An 18,569-nucleotide genomic window follows, 5' to 3' on the forward strand; every position below is an offset into this window, starting at 1 on the left:
ATGGTGGAAAACGATTGTGGGAGACAACCCATGTCAACCTACTGTCCCACATGCATTCACGCTTGTACACACGCCAGCATACATTCATGTGTAGATCACACACACGGTCAACTGCACACTCCTCAGTGTATCTAGGCTGGACTATTTCTGCATCCCAGGTCTCACCAACTCCTAACACGAAGCTAGAACTGTGCTTGGGCTCAATCCTGTGGTCAGTGCAGGAGCGCCATCTTGGTTTGGTGTGTGTTCGAACCCTAGCACTCCCACCTCTGTATGACTACAAGACCTTGTACAACCTCCCTGGGCTTCTATTCAAGCACCAGTGTGAGAAAAAAGTCCTGAGGTCACGCACGAGAGATCGTTGAACTTGGTGCCTGGCAGGTTGTAGCAGCTCAGAAAACATCACTAACCCCTCCTTTTCCTTCGCTCTGTGTTCTTGTGGTGAAACCTTGCTTCCGGGGCTGTCCCCACCCATAAAACATGCATATGTCACAGACACTTCCTGTGTTTTGCCTCAAAAGAGAGCCCAGTGGAGTTGGGGGTGGGGTAGTTTGGTGTTAAGAGTACTTGCTGCCCTCACAGAGAACCAAGGTTCAGTTCCAAGCACCCACATGGGGTGGCTCACAACTGCCTGTAACTCCAGCTCCAGAGAGCCCAGCACCCTCATCTGATCTCCACGTTCACATACATGTAGGAAAAACACATACATAAGATAAAGAAAAACAAATCTTTTTCCTTAAAAGGCTTATGATGTACCCTTCTCTCAGCTTGTCCCGCTGCCCCTGTTCCTCTGAGGGCTTCTGTTTCTTTTATCCACTCAAATCAACCCAAATCTGAAAACCCTCCACAGCACAAAGTATCCTGAAAGAACTGATATTTTTTAATTACCGCCTTTTTTTTGTCTTTTATGTTTGATTTTTTTTATTTTTATTTACTCATTAGTTTGTTTTAATTTTTTTTTCTATTACATTTCCTTATGTGTGTGTGTGTGGAGTGCATGAGAATCACCTATAGAAATCAGTTCTTTCCTTCCCACCATATGGGTCCTAAGGATCAAACTCGGATCGCCAGACTTGACAGCATTCACCTCTGCCAACTAAGCCAACTGGCCAACTCGGTGTTGTTGGTTTTCAAGACTTTTCTATGTAGGAGGTGGGAGCACAGGAAAGTACCCGGGAAGCCAGAGAGGGAGCTGGATTCTCCGGAGCTGGATTCTCCGGAGCTGGATTCTCTATTGTTGCTTATAAGCAACCTGGGAATAATGCTGGAACCAAACTCAGATCCTCTGAGAGAACAGCACATGTGTGTACACACACATGCATGCACATGCACATATGCACATATGCGCACACACACACACACACACACACACACACACACGTTAGGAACAACTTTTAGGATTCAGTTCTTTCTTTCCACCTTGTAGGTTTCGGAGGTCGTCAGGCTTGGAAGAAGCTAGGGCCATCTCACCAGCCCTTGTTTTATCTTTCTGGAACAGTCTTTTTATATATCCATGCTGGCCTGGGACTCGGGACTTAACCCAGGCTGACTTCAGACCCCTCCTGATCCTCTTGCCTCAGTCTCCCAAATGCTGACTGCAGCCATGCAGCACCGTGCTCAGCACTAACTGTTCTATTTTATTACTGGCTGTAGTTGTTGATCTCTGACTATGTCTAGTTGAACTTTATCGTAGGCAAATGAGCTTGGGGAAGAGTTTGTATGGGGCGGTTATCACCATGGTTTCAGGCAGCCACTTAGGACATCCAAATGCACTCCGTGGACTGGAGCGATACTCAGCTGGTCAGGGGAAACACATTAGTGATTGAGTCAAGAGTCAATAATCAACCCATCAGTGTCAAACTAAGGAAAAGACTCAAAGGCACTCTGCTTTGGAACAGGTTTACCGAGAGAGAGACTAGATTTGAAGTCTCTGCTCCTTTCACCTTGTCTTCTGCCAACTCCTGACTGTCTATTGTCTGAGTCTGAACCTGTGCTTGACCATCTGTTGTCTTGTAAATCTGTCCCTGAGTCTGTCCATCCATGACTGCTTTGCTGTGTGTGTATCTATTGAACTACAAAGAAAGAGCCCAAAGGAAGGAACTGGGGGTTTTAGAAGGAATGAAGTCACCTGCTCCAGCTGACTCAAGTATCAAACACAACTGAAAATAGACTTATTGGCCTATGTTGTAACCTCGTTTATGGTGGATATTTGTCTCATAAGGTTTCTTTCCACCTATTTTCTGTTTGATAAATGATTAGGCTAAGCCATCATACGTGAGATGCTTGGCCACATTCAGGTCCATTGCAGAGAGCCTTCGGGTTCTCAAAGGTGCTCTTCTCTCCTTGCTCCTTTCCCTCTCTTCAGTTTCTCTTCCTTCCCTTGCTCTCCCTTCCTTTCCTCTTTCTCCCTTTCCCTCTATCCCCTCTTACTCCCTTCCTAGGGGAAGCTGCAGTCAGCCAAAGTCAAAACACGTAGGACATAGAGAAAGAAGAGGAGAAAGAGCCTTGGGAGCTATTCAGGTTCTGGAGAGTGAGGAAGGGATTCAGAAATATCTCTGGTTTGACCTCTCGTGGTGGGACCAGAGGCAGGATGGGAGTGGGGCAGAGGTCGGGTGGGGTAGAGACAGGATCATAGATAGTGCCAGGTTTGCAGTTATCGTGGTGGGAAATCGTGTGCCTACACCACTGTTCTGAAATTTGCTTTCAGTACAGTATTGCCTGAGTTTCATAGACTATTCAATATTTTATTAAGAGGGAAGGGGAACTATGTAAGGTGAGTTTCCCCTAATGTGAGCTCCTGAGAGTGTCCTGAACCAAGTAGACAGAGTCTGGAGTTTGGGGACATTTGAAATAAGCGAAACATGGAACTTCTACCACCAGGGGGCAGCACCTGCATGGACAAGTGTTTTTCATGCACCAGCACATCCTCCTTGGCTCTCAAAACCACCTATTTTATCTTTTTATTTTTGTTAGTGTACAAAGAAACAGTGTGCACTGTAAACTTTCCCAACATGCCACGATTTCCATTTCTATGCCCTCCCTGTCTATCCCCGTCTCTTGCTTGACCGCTCCCTCCCTTCAAATAGTCTCCAGTCCTGCTTTCTTATTTTATAAATGCAGACATATTCAAATGTATTATTACTCTCTTGACTTCCTCCTTCCCCTTGCTTTGACTTCTTTCTTCTCCCATACTATTCTCTCTCTCTGTCTCCCCCTTCCCCTCCCCCTCTCTCCCTCTCTCTCTGACAGTTTTGTGTAGCCTAGACTAGCCTCAAAGCTTGTTTAGCCTCCTCTCTTTGTATTTTCACACCCCACATACATATAAGTATATATGTGTGTATATATATATATATATATATATATATATATATATATATATATATACACACGTTTATATATTGTGAATGTATAAAACCACGCAGTGTTTCTATTCGCAACTCAGTACTTCAGTCCTGTTGACGTTCAATTTTATCCATTGTTCTATGAAGGACATGACTTCATTCTTCACAGCTAATTGAAGTTTTCGGCCCATTTTAGTCTTGAACTTTTGATGTCCCTGCCTCCGCCTCCTGAATGCTGAGAGTTCCGTGGTCTACAACCACACCTGGCTCCACTTTGATGCTCAGATGTGGGTCCCAGCTGAAACTCAACCCTCCAGCTAGGCATGGTGGTTCACACCTGTGATCCCAATCATGAGGAGACAGAGGCAGGAGTCAAGAGGATCAGGAATTCAGGGTCATCCTCCGCTCTATAACAATGCTGACCAGCCCGGGATACTTGAGGTCTTGTCTCAAAACATAAGTTAGTTAATAGGAGTCTTGCCTAGCATGAGGGAAGCCCAGGTTCTGTTCTCAGCACCACATATACCAAGCCTGGAGGTGCACGTGTCTTCACAGCATCCGAGAGGCTAAAGGAGGGAGGACAGGAGTTAAGGGTCATCCTCAACTACGCAATGAATCCCAGGTCAATCTGGGTTACTCAAGATCTTTTGGGAAGAAAATCTGCATTCTCCCTCCTGAGTAGATCCTATCCTAATGCACACAAGTATATGTGTATGCAACTGCAAGTGTAGATACATCATAATCTGGATGGAGCAAAGGGTGAGCGTATAAAATGAGGAAGGGCTTGAGTCATCATATAATGACTTTGAACTCTGCCACGTTTCTGCTGGTGTGTGTGGTAAATAAGGGCATAGAGATGTAATGGGTAGTGAACTCGAATCCTCACAGCTTCCAAGAGGCTAATCTGATGGCACAGAATTCACGGAGAGGCACCAAGTGTGACAGAGGGTGGGTATCGGTGTGAGCGGCTTCTTTAAGCCAGTTGTGTGATCTTTTTATTTGTGAATTAGTCTGAACAAAGTATGGTTTGTTTGGTTTTTTTGGTTTGTTTGGGTTTTTTTGTTTGTTTGTTTGTTTGGTTGGTTGGTTGGTTTCAAAGAGTTAACATTAAAAGCAAAACAAGAGCTAGAGAGGTGATTTAGCAGGTAGTGCACTGGCTTCGCAAGTTTGAGGACATAAGTTTGGGCCCCAGGACCCATGGAAAATCAGCTGAGCATTGCGATGTATATTTATAACCCCAGCTCTGGATGGTCAGACAGGCAAACAGAGACCACTAGGGCACACTAACCAGCCTAATGGGCCTAATGTTACTGTCTCAAAAATAATATAAACATTGGTCCTCAAGAAGGACTCTGAGACTGACTCTAACCTTCAAATGCATATTCACGCACACACATACACCATATATAAGACTCACAACAAAAAACTATGTATATGCATGTGTGTGGGGGGGTGTTCTGTTTAGTAGAGAATATTCATATTTTCTCTGTAAATACTTGCCCTGTCAAATACACAATGAATTGCACATAAGCACAGAAATACACAGAGAGACAGATTGACAGACATAGCCAAGCTCCCCTCAGATGCAGGGTGGGCTTATTTTCTCTCAGGAATGTCCTGTTGCGCCAGAGAAAGTGTCCTCCTGAGGCCGGGCTGAAGGAGTCCTGGAGGTGCTGAGCCCTGCCTTGCCTGTAGCCCCAGGATCTGCCGCTCTCCACTGTTGGGATGTCTACCTCTCCTCCTCCAACCCAGGCTCCCATAAGCTGATGTCTCTGGCAGGCCTTGGAGGCAGTCTCCGCCCCCCTTGCTGGCAGCCGGATTCTGGCAGTGATCCCCAGTCTAAGCTTCTGCTCCCTCGGGGCTCGAGCTGGACACCTTACTCACATGCATGAGGTACCCATGGCTGACTCGGTGCTCAACCACTCCTGGCCGGCTCTCTCCAAGCTGTGGCTGAAGAGATGGGCATTTAAGCGAGGTAAGGAGGCAAGCAGCGAACCGCCACTCAGGCAGAAACCCCTAAGCCACTGGTTTATCTTCTTCATGGGAGCATTTTTTTCCCCTTAGCTAGTTGACAGGCTTTGCCCAAGTCAACCTCAGAGACCATGATGCCAAATTTTCCCAGAGCACCGAGGACCTTCATGAACATTGGGGTTCCCTCTTTCCTCAGAGAAAACATTCCCCATGGTTCTGTGAGAAATTTATAGTAGGAAAATCCACCGTGTCACCAGCCGATGAGCTCCCTTAGGGGAGCCTGGTGACTTAACATGGGTCCCTAGCGTCACTGTCTCCTGGAACCGTAACGGGACGAGAAAATCAGCAAGACAGCCAACTTCAGATGGGGAGATTTGAGGGGGTGGGGAATGTAGTAAGTAGGGTTGCTTGCCTGGCTTTCATGAGGTTCCCACCCCAGTATACTGTTGCTTGGTCGACGTGCTAGCAATCAGGAGGCGGAGGCAGGAGGATCAAGAGTTCAAGGTCATCTTTGGCTATTTAGTTGAACTCAAGGTCAGCAAGGACTCCATGAGATTGTGTCTCAGAAAAAAAGAGAAAAGGAGATTTTATATTTGAAGCAAGAACCTCCCTCAGGCGTGTACACTATGCAAACACACACACACACACACACACACACACACACACACTGGTTCTGGGGTAACCAGGGCCTTGGTTTAACTATGTAGGGATTAGGTGTCTGTAGTACGTCCCCCGCGGTTTGCATGAGCGCTCCTTAGGAAGAACCATTCTCATTCTCTGATTCCTCCCTCTTCCTCTTACCCTTTGAGACAGCTTCTCACAAGCCTCAGGCTAGCCTCAAATTACAGTCAAGGATGACCTTGAATTCCTGACCCTACTTCCTTGAACTGACCGTGGCACCTTTGGTTTTCTGACCCTCCATGCCTCCATCTTCCCGTAACTGGCCCCCTGGTCAGATCCCCACCGATCCTGGCCACCTACAGACATCATATGTTCACTTGTTCAGAGTATCTTATGTTTCCATGATGAAGGAAATGGTGTACATGAGAGTACACCACCAGGTCATCAGATTCACACACTCTCTTTGTGCTGGAACCGGAGGACCCAGAGTCTGTGACTGGGGCTGGAAACTGGGGTGCAATTTAAAAAAAAAAAACATAGTCATCAAGAGGGAGTTACTACCCGCGATTGTCCTTCACTGGAGCAGGGCTCAGAGAAGCTGAGCCACTTGCTCACACAGCCAGCACATACCAGAGGAGCTGGAATTTAAACCCGATTCGGTTGTGGGGCTGCCTTGGTGATGGGTTCTGATCATTAGGCAGAGCTGCCTGTGTGGGCCGTCCCAGAGTCAGGGGGAGGGTACTAACTCCATCTGTAACGGCAACCTGGGAGAATTAGCACACAGGGCACAGGTCACTAAGGTGTCCTTCCGCGGCCTGGGTCTTGGATCCCAGCCACCCAGCATGCCTTGTTTTGGGGCTTAAGCAGGTTGAGATTATGATTTGTAGGCCAGAAGGCAGGTGGGGGAGTGAAGTGCAAGCGCTGACAGTGACTTACACCCTTTTATGGCTGAGGCCACAGGGGCTGGTGGGGGAGGATGCGGCTGCCCTCGGCCTGAACCTAGGCGGAGAGGCTGCTCATCAGAGAAAAGACAAGGGTCCTGAGACCCTTTCCCTGCCTCCTCTAGCTTTGTTTCTTTACCCTGTTTCTCTGGTCTTTATTCCTAAAGTGCTGGGAGGTGGGCAACATGTGATTGTGTGTGTGTGTGTGTGTGTGTGTGTGTGTGTGTGTGTGTGTGAAAGAGAGAGAAAGAGAGAGAGAGAGAGAGAGAGAGAGAGAGAGAGAGAGGTGCATGGTCCTCTGTGTCTACCCTCAGAGTAATGGGACTGCAAGCATTCATGGACTTCTGTGGCTTTTTACACAGGTACTGGGCACTCGGATCCTCATGTTCAGGAAGCATCAAGAAGGGCTTTTTCATGCCTCTTTAAAACTCTGTGACTGACTAACTGGGGACCCACTAGGGAAATAATGAAGCTAGATACAGAGCCAGGCAAACTGTGAGACACCAAGACCGGCTACACTCCCATGCCCCAGGGCAGAGGGGTCTCTGTTCTCCCTCAGTTACCACAGTATCGCCTTCTGCTCATAATTTTTAAGTTATTTTGCAGCTGGCGGAAATACAGGGTTCTATATCTGCCTCGCCCCTTTCTGTCTGGCCTCTCAGCCTCGGTTCTGCCCACCTGCATCTGTGAGACTCCTGGCCCTCCCTCTCCTGGATGTGTACCTCTCCATCTAGCTAATCCATCTACCCAGCTATCCCAACATTCTTCCTTGCAGACTGCCACCCAACCAGCCAGCCTGGGGCCCAGCGAGGAAACTAGCTAACGGTCCTATCTGTCTTTCTATCCTTCCCTTGACGGATCCCTCCCATCATCCCTCTGCCCACTCTTTCTGTCTTCGATACAGCCTGCCATCCAGCTATCAAACCATTCCAACAGATAGCTAACTATCCGCCATCCACCCATTCACTCATGTAACCATACATCTTCTGTCTGACTGACGCCCCCCAGCCAAACTTACAATCTAACCAACCCAAAACCCATCCACACCCTATCCAGTCACCCATCCACTCTCTAATCGTCTATCTCTCTGTCTACTCAACCAACCATCCATCAAATATCCATTCATCCATCTACGTATCCATCCAACCAATCAAACAGTAATGTGTGTTTCATTCACCAATCATTTATGCATCCATCTACTCAACCCTTTATTCCTTCACCTATCACCGACCCGTTCATTCATACATTGAACTACCTATGTTTCATCCATAAGCCATTTATGCATTAAATTGTCAAACCAGTCATCTCGCCATCTACCATCTATTCAGTCATTCACATATCCTTCCATTCATTTATCTAGCTGTCTATCTATTCATCAAACTATTAATCACAGTCTTCTCCCAACCCAACAGAGCACAGGACACCCTGGTAATTCTCTCTCCCTCCCCTGCCCCTCTCACCATGTGTGTGTGCCTGTCTATGTTTATATATATGTATATATATATATATACATATGTATATACACACATATATGTTTATACCTACATATTATATATGTGTGTGTGTGTGTATATGTGTGTGTGTATACACACACACACACACACACACATATTTATATATATAGTCGCTTGTGTGTGTGCTGTGTATCATGTTTATGTAGGTGTGGAGGCTGGAGGTCAATGTCAGACATCTTTCCTAATCTCTTTCTCTACTTTTTGAAACAGGGTTTTATGTGTAGCTCTGGCTGTCCTGGAGCTTGCTCTGTACACCAGGCTAGTCTCAAACTCACAGCAATCTACCTACCTCTGTCTCCCAAGTGCTGGGATTAAAGGTGTGTGCCACCATCACCACCCACCTTTAAGAGAAAGATTTTATTTTTCCGTGTAGGGGTATTGGCCTGTTTGTATGTCCGTGTCCCATGTGTGTACAGTTCCCAAACAGGACAAAAGGATATTCTATCCCCAGAACTAGAGTGACAGACAGCTGTTAGCTGTCCTGTGGATTCCGGGGATTGAACCTAAGTCTTCTAGAAGAGCAGACAGTACTCTAAACTACTGCTCCATCTCTCTAATTCTTACATGCTCTCTTACTGAACCAAGAACTCATTGTTTCTGTTAGCCTGGACAATGAACTTTGAGAATCTGCCCATCTTCGCTCCCCCAGTGCTGGAGTGACAAAGTTGTGCCACTGCACCTGGGTGCACTGGGAATCCAAACTCAGATCTTACACTTGCGCGGCAGGTGCTGTACTGTCTGAGCAATCTGACCTGCCCTGCCCCGCCCTGCCCCGCCCCGCCCTGTCCTGCTCTGAACCCTTATTTGAACTCAGAGATACCTAGAATTAATCCCAATTCTACCTAGTACCAGTGTCATGTGACCTTGGTGAAGTCATCTGTCCCCCTTACTCATTTTTCCACTCCTTAAAGTGAAGTGTCAGAGACTTGTGGAGGGGACAAAAGAATAAAATCTGCACACCGAGCTCAGCCCTGCTACAGGCACAGAGGTGGGCATCAGTGCACCAGGGCAAGAGCTTTGTCCATGATGCTAGGAGATGTACTCACCCTGTCAGCAAGATCACATGAAGCGTATGAGGCCTGGATGGGTTGGTCTGTGGCACCAGGATTGGTGTCTAACCTGATACCCGGATAAGGCACATTGTATGACCAAGACAATGGCTCAGTCTATGATCCCAGGATGGGGGTTCAGTCAGTGCTAAACCTGACCATGGAATGAGGCATGCTATCAGATGCCAAGATCATGGCTTAATCTATGACACCAGCATGAGGCTCAATCTGTTTTCTGGGTAGTATTAATTGTCCACATGACATTAATTATCTGTAGTCACCTGGGAAATGGGTCTTTGGACATGCCTATGAGGAAGTTATTATTTTGGTTGGATTAATCAGTGTAGAAAGACCCAGCTTCGCAGTGGGTAGCACTATCACCTGGGCTGAGGGAACTATACTGTGTAAATATAGAATGTAAGCTAAGCACAAACATCCATTGCTCTCTGCCTCTAGCTTCTGCTGCCCCAACTGAACCTCGAACTGTGAGCTAAAATGAATCCTTTCTCCCTTAAGTTGCTTTTGTCAGAGTGTTTTATCACAGCATCAAGAAAAGAAATAAATATAATTTGTGACACCAGGGTCAGGTCTCAACTCATGATAGCATCATGAGGAGCATCTATAACACCAAAGTCATGGTTCAGTATATGACAGCAGGATGAGGAATTAGTATACCAAGACTAGGCTCAGTCTATGATACCAGGATTAGGGCTCGGCCTATGATAGGAGGGTGAGGCATGGTGTATAACACCAAGATTATGGCTCAGAATATGACATCAGGATGAGGGCTCAGTCTACGACACTGGAATTGGTACCCATCTAGACACCATCTGTCAATGTCATGAGGATTTGTTGCCAGAGCCAGTGTCACCATGAGTCTACTCAGGTTCCTAGGAACAAATAGTTTTAAGCAGGAAAAAGCTTCATCTCATGGTTGACTAGAAATGTCTGCTACAGGCAGAGGTTGGGGAAGAGGTGTTACGTTGGCTTCAAGGTAGTTTAAGGTTTTTTTCCCCATCTCAGTTCCTCCTCACCATCCCTATTTATATTGCCTTCTTGTCTCACTTCTGTAATAAAATACTTAACCAAAGCATCTTCAGAAAGTACGGGTCTGTTTCTTCTATATGTCTCTCTGTCTCTCTGTGTCTCTCTCTGTCTCTGCCCTCCTCTACCTTGAGCTTGTATATAAGGATGTGAGCTCTCAACTACTGTCCCATTACCATGCCATTCTGCCACCATAATGGCCGGAGACTCTAACCCTCTGGAACTGTAAGCCCCCAAATAAACACATTTGTTTTATTTTTTAAAAAAGGAAAGAAAGGGATTATTCTGGCTCAGTTTAAGGGAGCCGCCCATCATGGTGGAGAAAGCAATTAAGTAGGCGCTTAAGGCAGCTGGTTATACTGCAACTGCAATCAGGAAGCAGAAGGCAATGAATGCTGGTGCTTCGCCCACAGCTTTGAATGGTGCCACCCAGAGTGGGTCTTCCTGTCTCAGTTAACCTAATCAAGATCATCCCTCATAGGCATGCCCAGAAGCTTGTCTTCCAGCTGATTCTAGATCCTGTCAAATTGACAATCAATATTAACCACCACACCATTGTCCAGGGCAAGCAGTGACAGGTACAGTCAAGTTCTAGTTTCTCTCATCCAGGAGGAAGTCCTGACCCATTTATTCCTCCTTTCTGTTCAGGCTCTGAGCCCAAGCCCTATGCCCAGCCCTTGGACTCTGGAGTGGCAGCCTCGACCACCAAGGGTAGCCGTGGACCCAGGAAACCTGAGAATCCAGATTTCTTCTCAACCATGGAGGATGAGCAGGCAGGTATTAGGTGGGTGAGACGGGCAAGAGATGATGACCATGCTGGCAGCAAGTATACTTTGTTTAGTGCCGTGGTTTACTTGATGCTTGAGAAATATTATTTCACAGAGCCCACCTGGGCTTGGCTAGGGCTGGGGTCTTAACAATGGCCCTCATGACAATACCCAACATTCTTCTTGAGGAAAATATCACTAGGGTAGGGGTGAGATATATAGGAGGATAACCCTAAGAGGAAAGACACCAAACAGTGTCACCATGAATATAATTTCATTCCATCTCTGCAGGGACAGACAGACAAATAGTGACTGTTGCATCTCCCAGGGACTTCATTTTAATAGTGTTTGTCTGAGGTCATATATTACTCCATTTTCCATTAACATAATAAAATACCTGAGTCTTAATTCAAATACACTATTAAGGAAAACTAGTAACTTTTTTAACGCACATATCTTCTGTACATGTATGTATGTGAGTGCATGTAAGCAGAGTACAACCTCAGCTAGCAGTACTTGGATGTCATCTATGTTGGTTTCTGAGACAGAATCTCTCACTCACTCAGAACTTACCAGCTAGTTAGTGTAGGGAGCAGAAAAGTTGGAATCAAGTGTCCTGGGCTCTTGGTTGAAGAAACAACAGTTCAGTATGTGTATGATATAGAGTTGAACAGAGAGATGGGGTTATTGTGTTCAGCTAGACAAGGGGGCAGAGCTAATATACACATTTACACAGGAGGCAAGGTTTATAGTCTACAGTTGGATCAGAAAGACAGATTTAGCTAATCTCAGTAGGAGCAGTTCCTGTAGGGGATCAGATTTCAGGCTGTAAGTATCCAGTGAAGAAGGTTATGGTGGACATTTTCTATACATCCTGTTAATATTCTTTCTTGGTCCACAAGAAAGGCAATGCCATCCTTCTGAACTGGAAGAGCAGGGATCTTGTCATTGTTGCCTTTGTCGCTGTTACCTTTCTCACTGTTGCCTTTGCCATTGTTGCCTTTGTCAACAGTTGACTCACTCTGGACCTCCTCTGTTTGGTGAAAGAACACCAACTCAGGTGTGTAGGGAAGGGGGGTAGATCTGATAGGAGATGTAGAAGGGGGATAAATATGATAGTTGTAAAATTTCCAAAAAACTAATACAAGTAGATAGATAGATAAATAGATAGATAGATAGATAGATAGATAGATAGATAGATAACATATATGTTATATGTGTGTGTGGTATATGTGTATGTTTGTGTGTGTGTGTGCGTGTGTGTGGTTTCCAGGCCCCCCTCCAAAAAAGTGTGAGTTTATGTGACTCATTGGTAAGGCCTTTTATTAGCTTCCTATCCTTATGATGAGATACCTGAAATAGATACACTTATTAACAGAAACTATTTATTTTGTCTCATGGTTCTAGAGGTTTTAGTCCAAGATCAAGCAGTCCCATTGCCAGGAGTGTAAACAAAGCACTAGACTCATGAATGAGCCAAAAGCAGAAAGAGAATTTGAGGTGAGGCGACACAATCCCTTCTTAGAGCAGCCCAACAATGACCTAAAGACCTCCCATCAATCTCTGCTATTAAATCTTCCACCACAAGGATCAAGCTGTTAGCACCCAGACCTCCGCCAGATAATACTCACATTTAGACCATAGCAAGTTATAACATCAATCATACAGGACTTGTGTGGGAAGGAAAACTTGTATCTCAAAATAGGAAGCCAGAGCGGCTGGGGTATGTCACAGTTAGTAAACTATTTGCCTGGGAAGCATGAGTTTGATTCCCTGGACCCACATTAAATACATACAGACAGGAAGGAAGGAAGGAAGGAAGGAAGGAAGGAAAGAAGACAGGGAAGGAGGGAGGAATGGAGGGAGGGAGAAAGGAGCAAATGGGGTCTGAGACAATGACAAAGTTAAGTGGATAAAGGTGCTTTCTTCCACATCTGATGACCTGAGTTTGCTCTCCAGGACCCACATGACAGAAAGAGAGAACCGACTCCTGCAAGTTGTCCTCTAATCTCTACACATGTGCCATGGCAAACTTACACACACACACACACACACACACACACACACACACACACACACACACATACACACAATTAATTTATGTAAAAATAAAGGGTCTTATCACCAACCCAATGACAAGGGTTCAATCCCTAGGGCCTACAAAGTGGAAGGAGAGAATAGACTCCCACAAGTTGCCCTCTGACCTTAACACATGGGCCACACAGCATGGCACAGATGTGATAGAGTGAGACTATCCTAACATTGGAGCTTTAGGGAGGTAGGAATAAGTATGCCTTGAGTCTCCTTGACTAGCATAGGCTATTTGTTGAGCTCTGACCAGTGAGAGACATTGGCTCAAAAGTCAAAGTGAAGACCCTGAGGCTCCTAATCCCAGGCTGTCCTCTGCTGGTGGTCAGCATTCTGGTGCTATCCACAGGGATTTGCCTGTGGAGCCAGAGCAGCTAAAGAGTTGTGGCTCTCCAAGGGACAAGGAGAGCCAAAGCAAGGCAGGCTGCCAGGAGCTATTGCCACAACAGGTCAGTTGGGCACAGGGGCCATGACTAAGATCCAAGAGTGCCTTAGGCTGGAGCAGCTTCCAGCAACAAAGGCTTTGGGATAGAATTCTCTTCCCCAAGGTGTTACAGCTCAGTAAGACAGATGCTCTCAGATGATCTTCAATGGAATAACTTGTTCACTTTATTCCTTGTGGATAGGGTCTTAACATACATTTTGGGGTAGGCTGGGGTCTAAAAGCAGATGCTTTCTATGGACATGGTCTGAGATGTTAGGAATGCCTCGTCTGCATGTGGAGGGGCTTCAGGTATTGCTCCTACCTGACTCATTGTCACAGTCCTCTCCATGGGGTGTCATGGTCACAAGTTCCAGGACGGGAACCTGGTCAGGAGTAGATTAGACACCTATCGTTTTCAGATATGAGAATTACTTGAGTTTCTGAATCTGCTAGACCTTACCAACTTTTCTGTCTGGTGGCATGGTCTACTTACCACAGTCCTTTGGCTTCCACATACACATGTTTACACATATACACACAGAGAGGCACCTACACCTTTACACACATACATGCATCTACACACACACACACACACACACACACACACTCACTCACAAACCTGGCAATCCATGGTCCCTTCCTAAGGCACAGTCCCAATTATACCAATGACCACCAAGTAAGGCACTTTTTTTTTTCTTCCTTAAGGCGGGATCTCACCATGTACACTAGGCTAGACTTGTCTATGTGTCTGCTGGATCTTCCTCCCTAGTGCTCGGCACAGGCTTCATTTATTAAAGGCACAACCACCACCCAGTAGTGCCACCCCGGGGACCAAGTTTCTAATATCCCTGTGGAGATTAAGCAAATCCAAGCCACAGTAGATCTAAGGCTGTTCGTCAGCACCTCAGCTGAAAATCTATTTGGGCTGTTCTAGAAGGATGCAACTCAGCCACAGCACCAGACCAGTAGCTGGTAGTTCTTCTTCCCCCAGTACCTTAGTTTCATTTCCTCTTGCTGTGATGAAATAGCTTAACAAGAACAACTTAAGGAACAGGAGGTTTATTTTGGCTCACGGTTCAGGAGCACATTCCATAATGGCAAGGCTGTCAGGACAGCAGAAGCTTGAAGCAGTTGCACTCAGAAATAGGGAGAAACGAGGGCTAGTGTTTAACCCCTCTCCAGCTGTAGTCGGGAATCTGGGAACAGTCCCACTCACAATTAAGATGGGTCTTCCCACTCACAATTAAGATGGGTCTTCCCATCTTAATCTCAAGTAACCCGACTACAATAATCCATGCATATTATACTCAACCCCTCTGAGGTTCAGGGACAGGCTCATAAAGGGGGACAGAAAGATTGTAAGGACCAGAAGTAATGCATGCCTACCACAAAATGGTATTTGCCTAACATGTCAGGGTTATTGCACACACACGGACTCACAGTAGTGCAAGACCCACACGAGATGAAGCTGGGCAAAAATCCCAGCACAAATAATGGAGTGTTCACAGAGTCCCACACCCAGCTGGGGAGCTGTTAGCAGCTGACGGCTCTGGAGGAAAGGAGAGTCGGTGTGTTTTTTGTCCAGTGACACATAATTGGTCCCACACTCCTGAACATACTGGCAACAGTAGCAAGTGTGGGGAGAGAGGGGCACGCATTAAGTTGGACGAGAAAAGAAGTGGTGGAGAAACGGGAAGAATTGGAGGGAAGGGGGAGCAGACTTGATCAAAACATATCATATTTATATGTGAAATTCTTAAACAATAAAACTTCATTTAAAAAAAAAAGAAAAAAAATGAAATTCCTCACGGGCATTTTCAGAGACCCATCTCTCAGGTGGTTCTAACTGCCAAGTTGATATAATACTACCTGTCATGGTGGCATGTGACAATCTCTATTAAACTAAGAAGAGGATCTGTGTGAGGTCTAAACTGTAACTGTCAACTTGACCCAACCTAGAATCTCTTGGAAAGAATCTCAATGCAAGTGCCTCTACCTGGCTGACCTGGCACAGGTCATGTGGGCGTGTCTATGCAGGAACCGTCTCAATTTAGTTAACTGATGGGGCTGGAGAGATGGCTTAGTGGTTAAGAGATCTTGCTTCTGCATAGAACTTGGATTCAGTTCTAGCGCTCACATTCTGCAGCTCCTAATGGCCTGTAACTACAGCCCCCAAGATCTAATTCCTTCTTCTGTCTTCCACAGTACACCCACCCACCCACCCACAGCATACACACATGCATGCATGAACACACACACACACACACACACACACACACACCATTATGTTCCAGTTCTCAGGAGGCAGAGACAGGCAGATCTCTGAGTTCCCACCCAGCCAGGACACTCAGGGCTACACTTGAAAACCCTGCCCAGGAGGTAAATAAATAAATTACGTTAACTGATGTGGGGGAGCCCAGTCTACTATTGGTGGCTCCGGTTCCTTGGGTTTGGGACCGTATGTGTGAAGAAATTGTGCTAGCAAAAAGTAAGCGAGCAAACATTCTCCTCTGCTCCCACAGCTGTGGAGGCGATGCCACTGTGGCTGGCTATGCTGTGACAAACCCTAGCCTGGAGTTGTCAGCTAAAACAAACTTGTTCTCCCCTAAGTTGCTTTTTGTCAGGGTGTTTTATCCCAGCAACATAAACGAGTCTGGGATAATCTGCTATGACTTGAGCAATACAGTCAGTCATTCCTTACTCTCTCCCTTCATCAATATAAGGGGGACAAAGAGACCCAAGAATTGGCCCACATATTAGAGAGACTAGAAGAAATTAGGATGGTACCAAGACTGAGATATAGTTCTGGGCCCTGTGGGAGCTGGGACTCTCAACTTAAGAACTCTGGGACATAAACACTGGGAGAGAGGACATGGTGTTAGAGAAAATATAGGGCACAAATAAACTTTTTTTCCCCTGCATCCACCCTTATCTGGGGTTTCGGGTGATATATATGCATATCTATATGGGTACATAAAGAAGTCAGACGTATATGGATGACTAAGAAAGCCAGAGGAGGGTGCTGGAGAGATGGCTCAGTGGTTAAGGGCACTGCCTGCTCTTCCAGAGGTCCTGAGTTCAATTCCCAGCAACCACATGGTGGCTCACAACCATCTGTAATGGGATCTGATGCCCTCTTCTGGTGTGTCTGAAGACAGCTACAGTATACTTGTCATGTATATATGTGTGTGTGTGTGTGTGTGTGTGTGTGTGTATAATAAAATCTTTTAAAAAATAAAACTAACCATCACAAGCTCGGGGTCTCTTGTGGAAGAATATATGGAAAGATTGCAGGCCCTGAAAGGGACAGGAACCCCCCTAGAAGACCAACAAGTCAACTAACCTGACCCTTGGGGGCTCTCAGAGACTGAACCACCAACCAAAATGCATATACGGGTTGGACTTACACCTCCCCAAACATATGTAGCAGATGTGCGGCTTGGTCTTCATGTGGGTCCCAAACAACTGGAGCTGAGGCTGTCCCAAAAGCTGCTGCCTGTCGGCGAGCGTATGTTCTTCTAGCTGGGCTGCCTTGTCTGGCCTCAGTGGGAACGAGCCTATCCCTGCAGAGATTTGATGTGCCAGGATTGGGGGATACCCAGGGAGACCCCACCTGCTCAGAGGAGAAGGGGAGGGGCAAGGGGAAAGACTGGGGGAGGGGATAGCCGGGAGGGGGCAGTGAGTGAGATATAAAATGAATAAATAAAAAATTAAAATAAAAGAGAATAAAAATAGATCCTCACTTTACAGCAAGCATCGAAAATGAACAGTCACATGAAAAACTAACCACCACACACACACTTTTTTTCAATAATTTATCTATTTACTGATTTATTCACTTTTTATCCCAATCACAGCCCCTCTTCCTCCTCTCCTCCCAGTCCTCCCCCCCCCCCATCATTCCTCCTCTTCCCCTCACAGAATGGGAGCCTCCCTTGGCACCACCCTGACCTGGGACAACTAGTCCCTACAGAACTAAGCACGTCCTCTCCCACTGAGGCCCAACCTGGCGGTCCAGTCAGGGGAGGGACTCCAATAGCAGGCAACAGAGTCAGAGACAGTCACTGCACCAATTGTCAGGGGACCCACAGGAAGAGAAGCCACACACCTGCTGCAAATGTACACACCCATCTTAAAAGAGCCAAAGCGTGACAGGAGTGACGGGAAGTAAGTCAGTGGTGAGAGGATGTACTAGCAGGCCACGCTCCATTCGCTCCCCAGCACCAAAACAAAACAAGCTAAGTGCCCTATCGTGTGTGTTGGTGTCTGTGTGCATGTGTGTTCCTGTGTATGTGTGTGTTAGTGTGTGTTGGTGTGTGTGTGTGTATGTGTGTGTATGTTGGTGTGTGTGTATGTATGTGTTGGTGTCTGTGCATGTGTGTGTGTTGGTGTGTGTGTATGTGTGTATATGTTGATGTGTGTGTTAGTGTCTGTGTGCATGTGTGTGTATGTGTGTTGGTGTCTCTGTGCATATGTGTGTGTTAGTGTATGTGTGTGTATGTGTGTGTGTTAGTGTGTGTATATGTGTGTGTGTTAGTGTCTGTGTGCATGTGTGTGTGTGTTGGTGTCTGTGTGCAAGTGTGTGTATGTGTTGGTGTCTCTGTGCATGTGTGTTGATATGTGTGTGTTAGTGTGTGTGCATGTTAGTATGTATGTTGGTGTGTGTGTATGTGTGTTGAGGTGTATTTACCGATGTAACTCCAAGTTTGACGGTGGGTGTCTTCCTCAACACTCATAACCTTATACACTGAGGCAGGAAATCTCGCTGAACCTGGAGCTAGCCATCTTGCTCTGGGGATTTCCTGTCTC

The 18,569-nt window shown here is 46.2% G+C and overlaps 1 protein-coding gene across 1 annotated transcript in view; it reads left to right on the forward strand.

The window, feature by feature from the left end:
- Positions 1 to 5,240: 5,240 nt before the first annotated feature.
- ARHGEF18 (Rho/Rac guanine nucleotide exchange factor 18) overlaps positions 5,241 to 18,569 on the forward strand; it is a gene marked incomplete at its 5' end in the record, with an annotated part of 90,796 nt that continues 77,467 nt past the window's right edge. Inside the window, 2 exons of the mRNA XM_080940650.1 lie at positions 5,241 to 5,316; positions 11,130 to 11,254. Coding sequence (XP_080796776.1) covers positions 5,241 to 5,316; positions 11,130 to 11,254 — 201 coding nt within the window. The remainder of the gene's footprint in view (positions 5,317 to 11,129; positions 11,255 to 18,569) is intronic.

The sequence above is a fragment of the Micromys minutus genome (genome assembly GCF_963924665.1).
Source record: "Micromys minutus genome assembly, chromosome: 29".
Classification (NCBI taxonomy): Eukaryota; Metazoa; Chordata; class Mammalia; order Rodentia; family Muridae; genus Micromys; species Micromys minutus.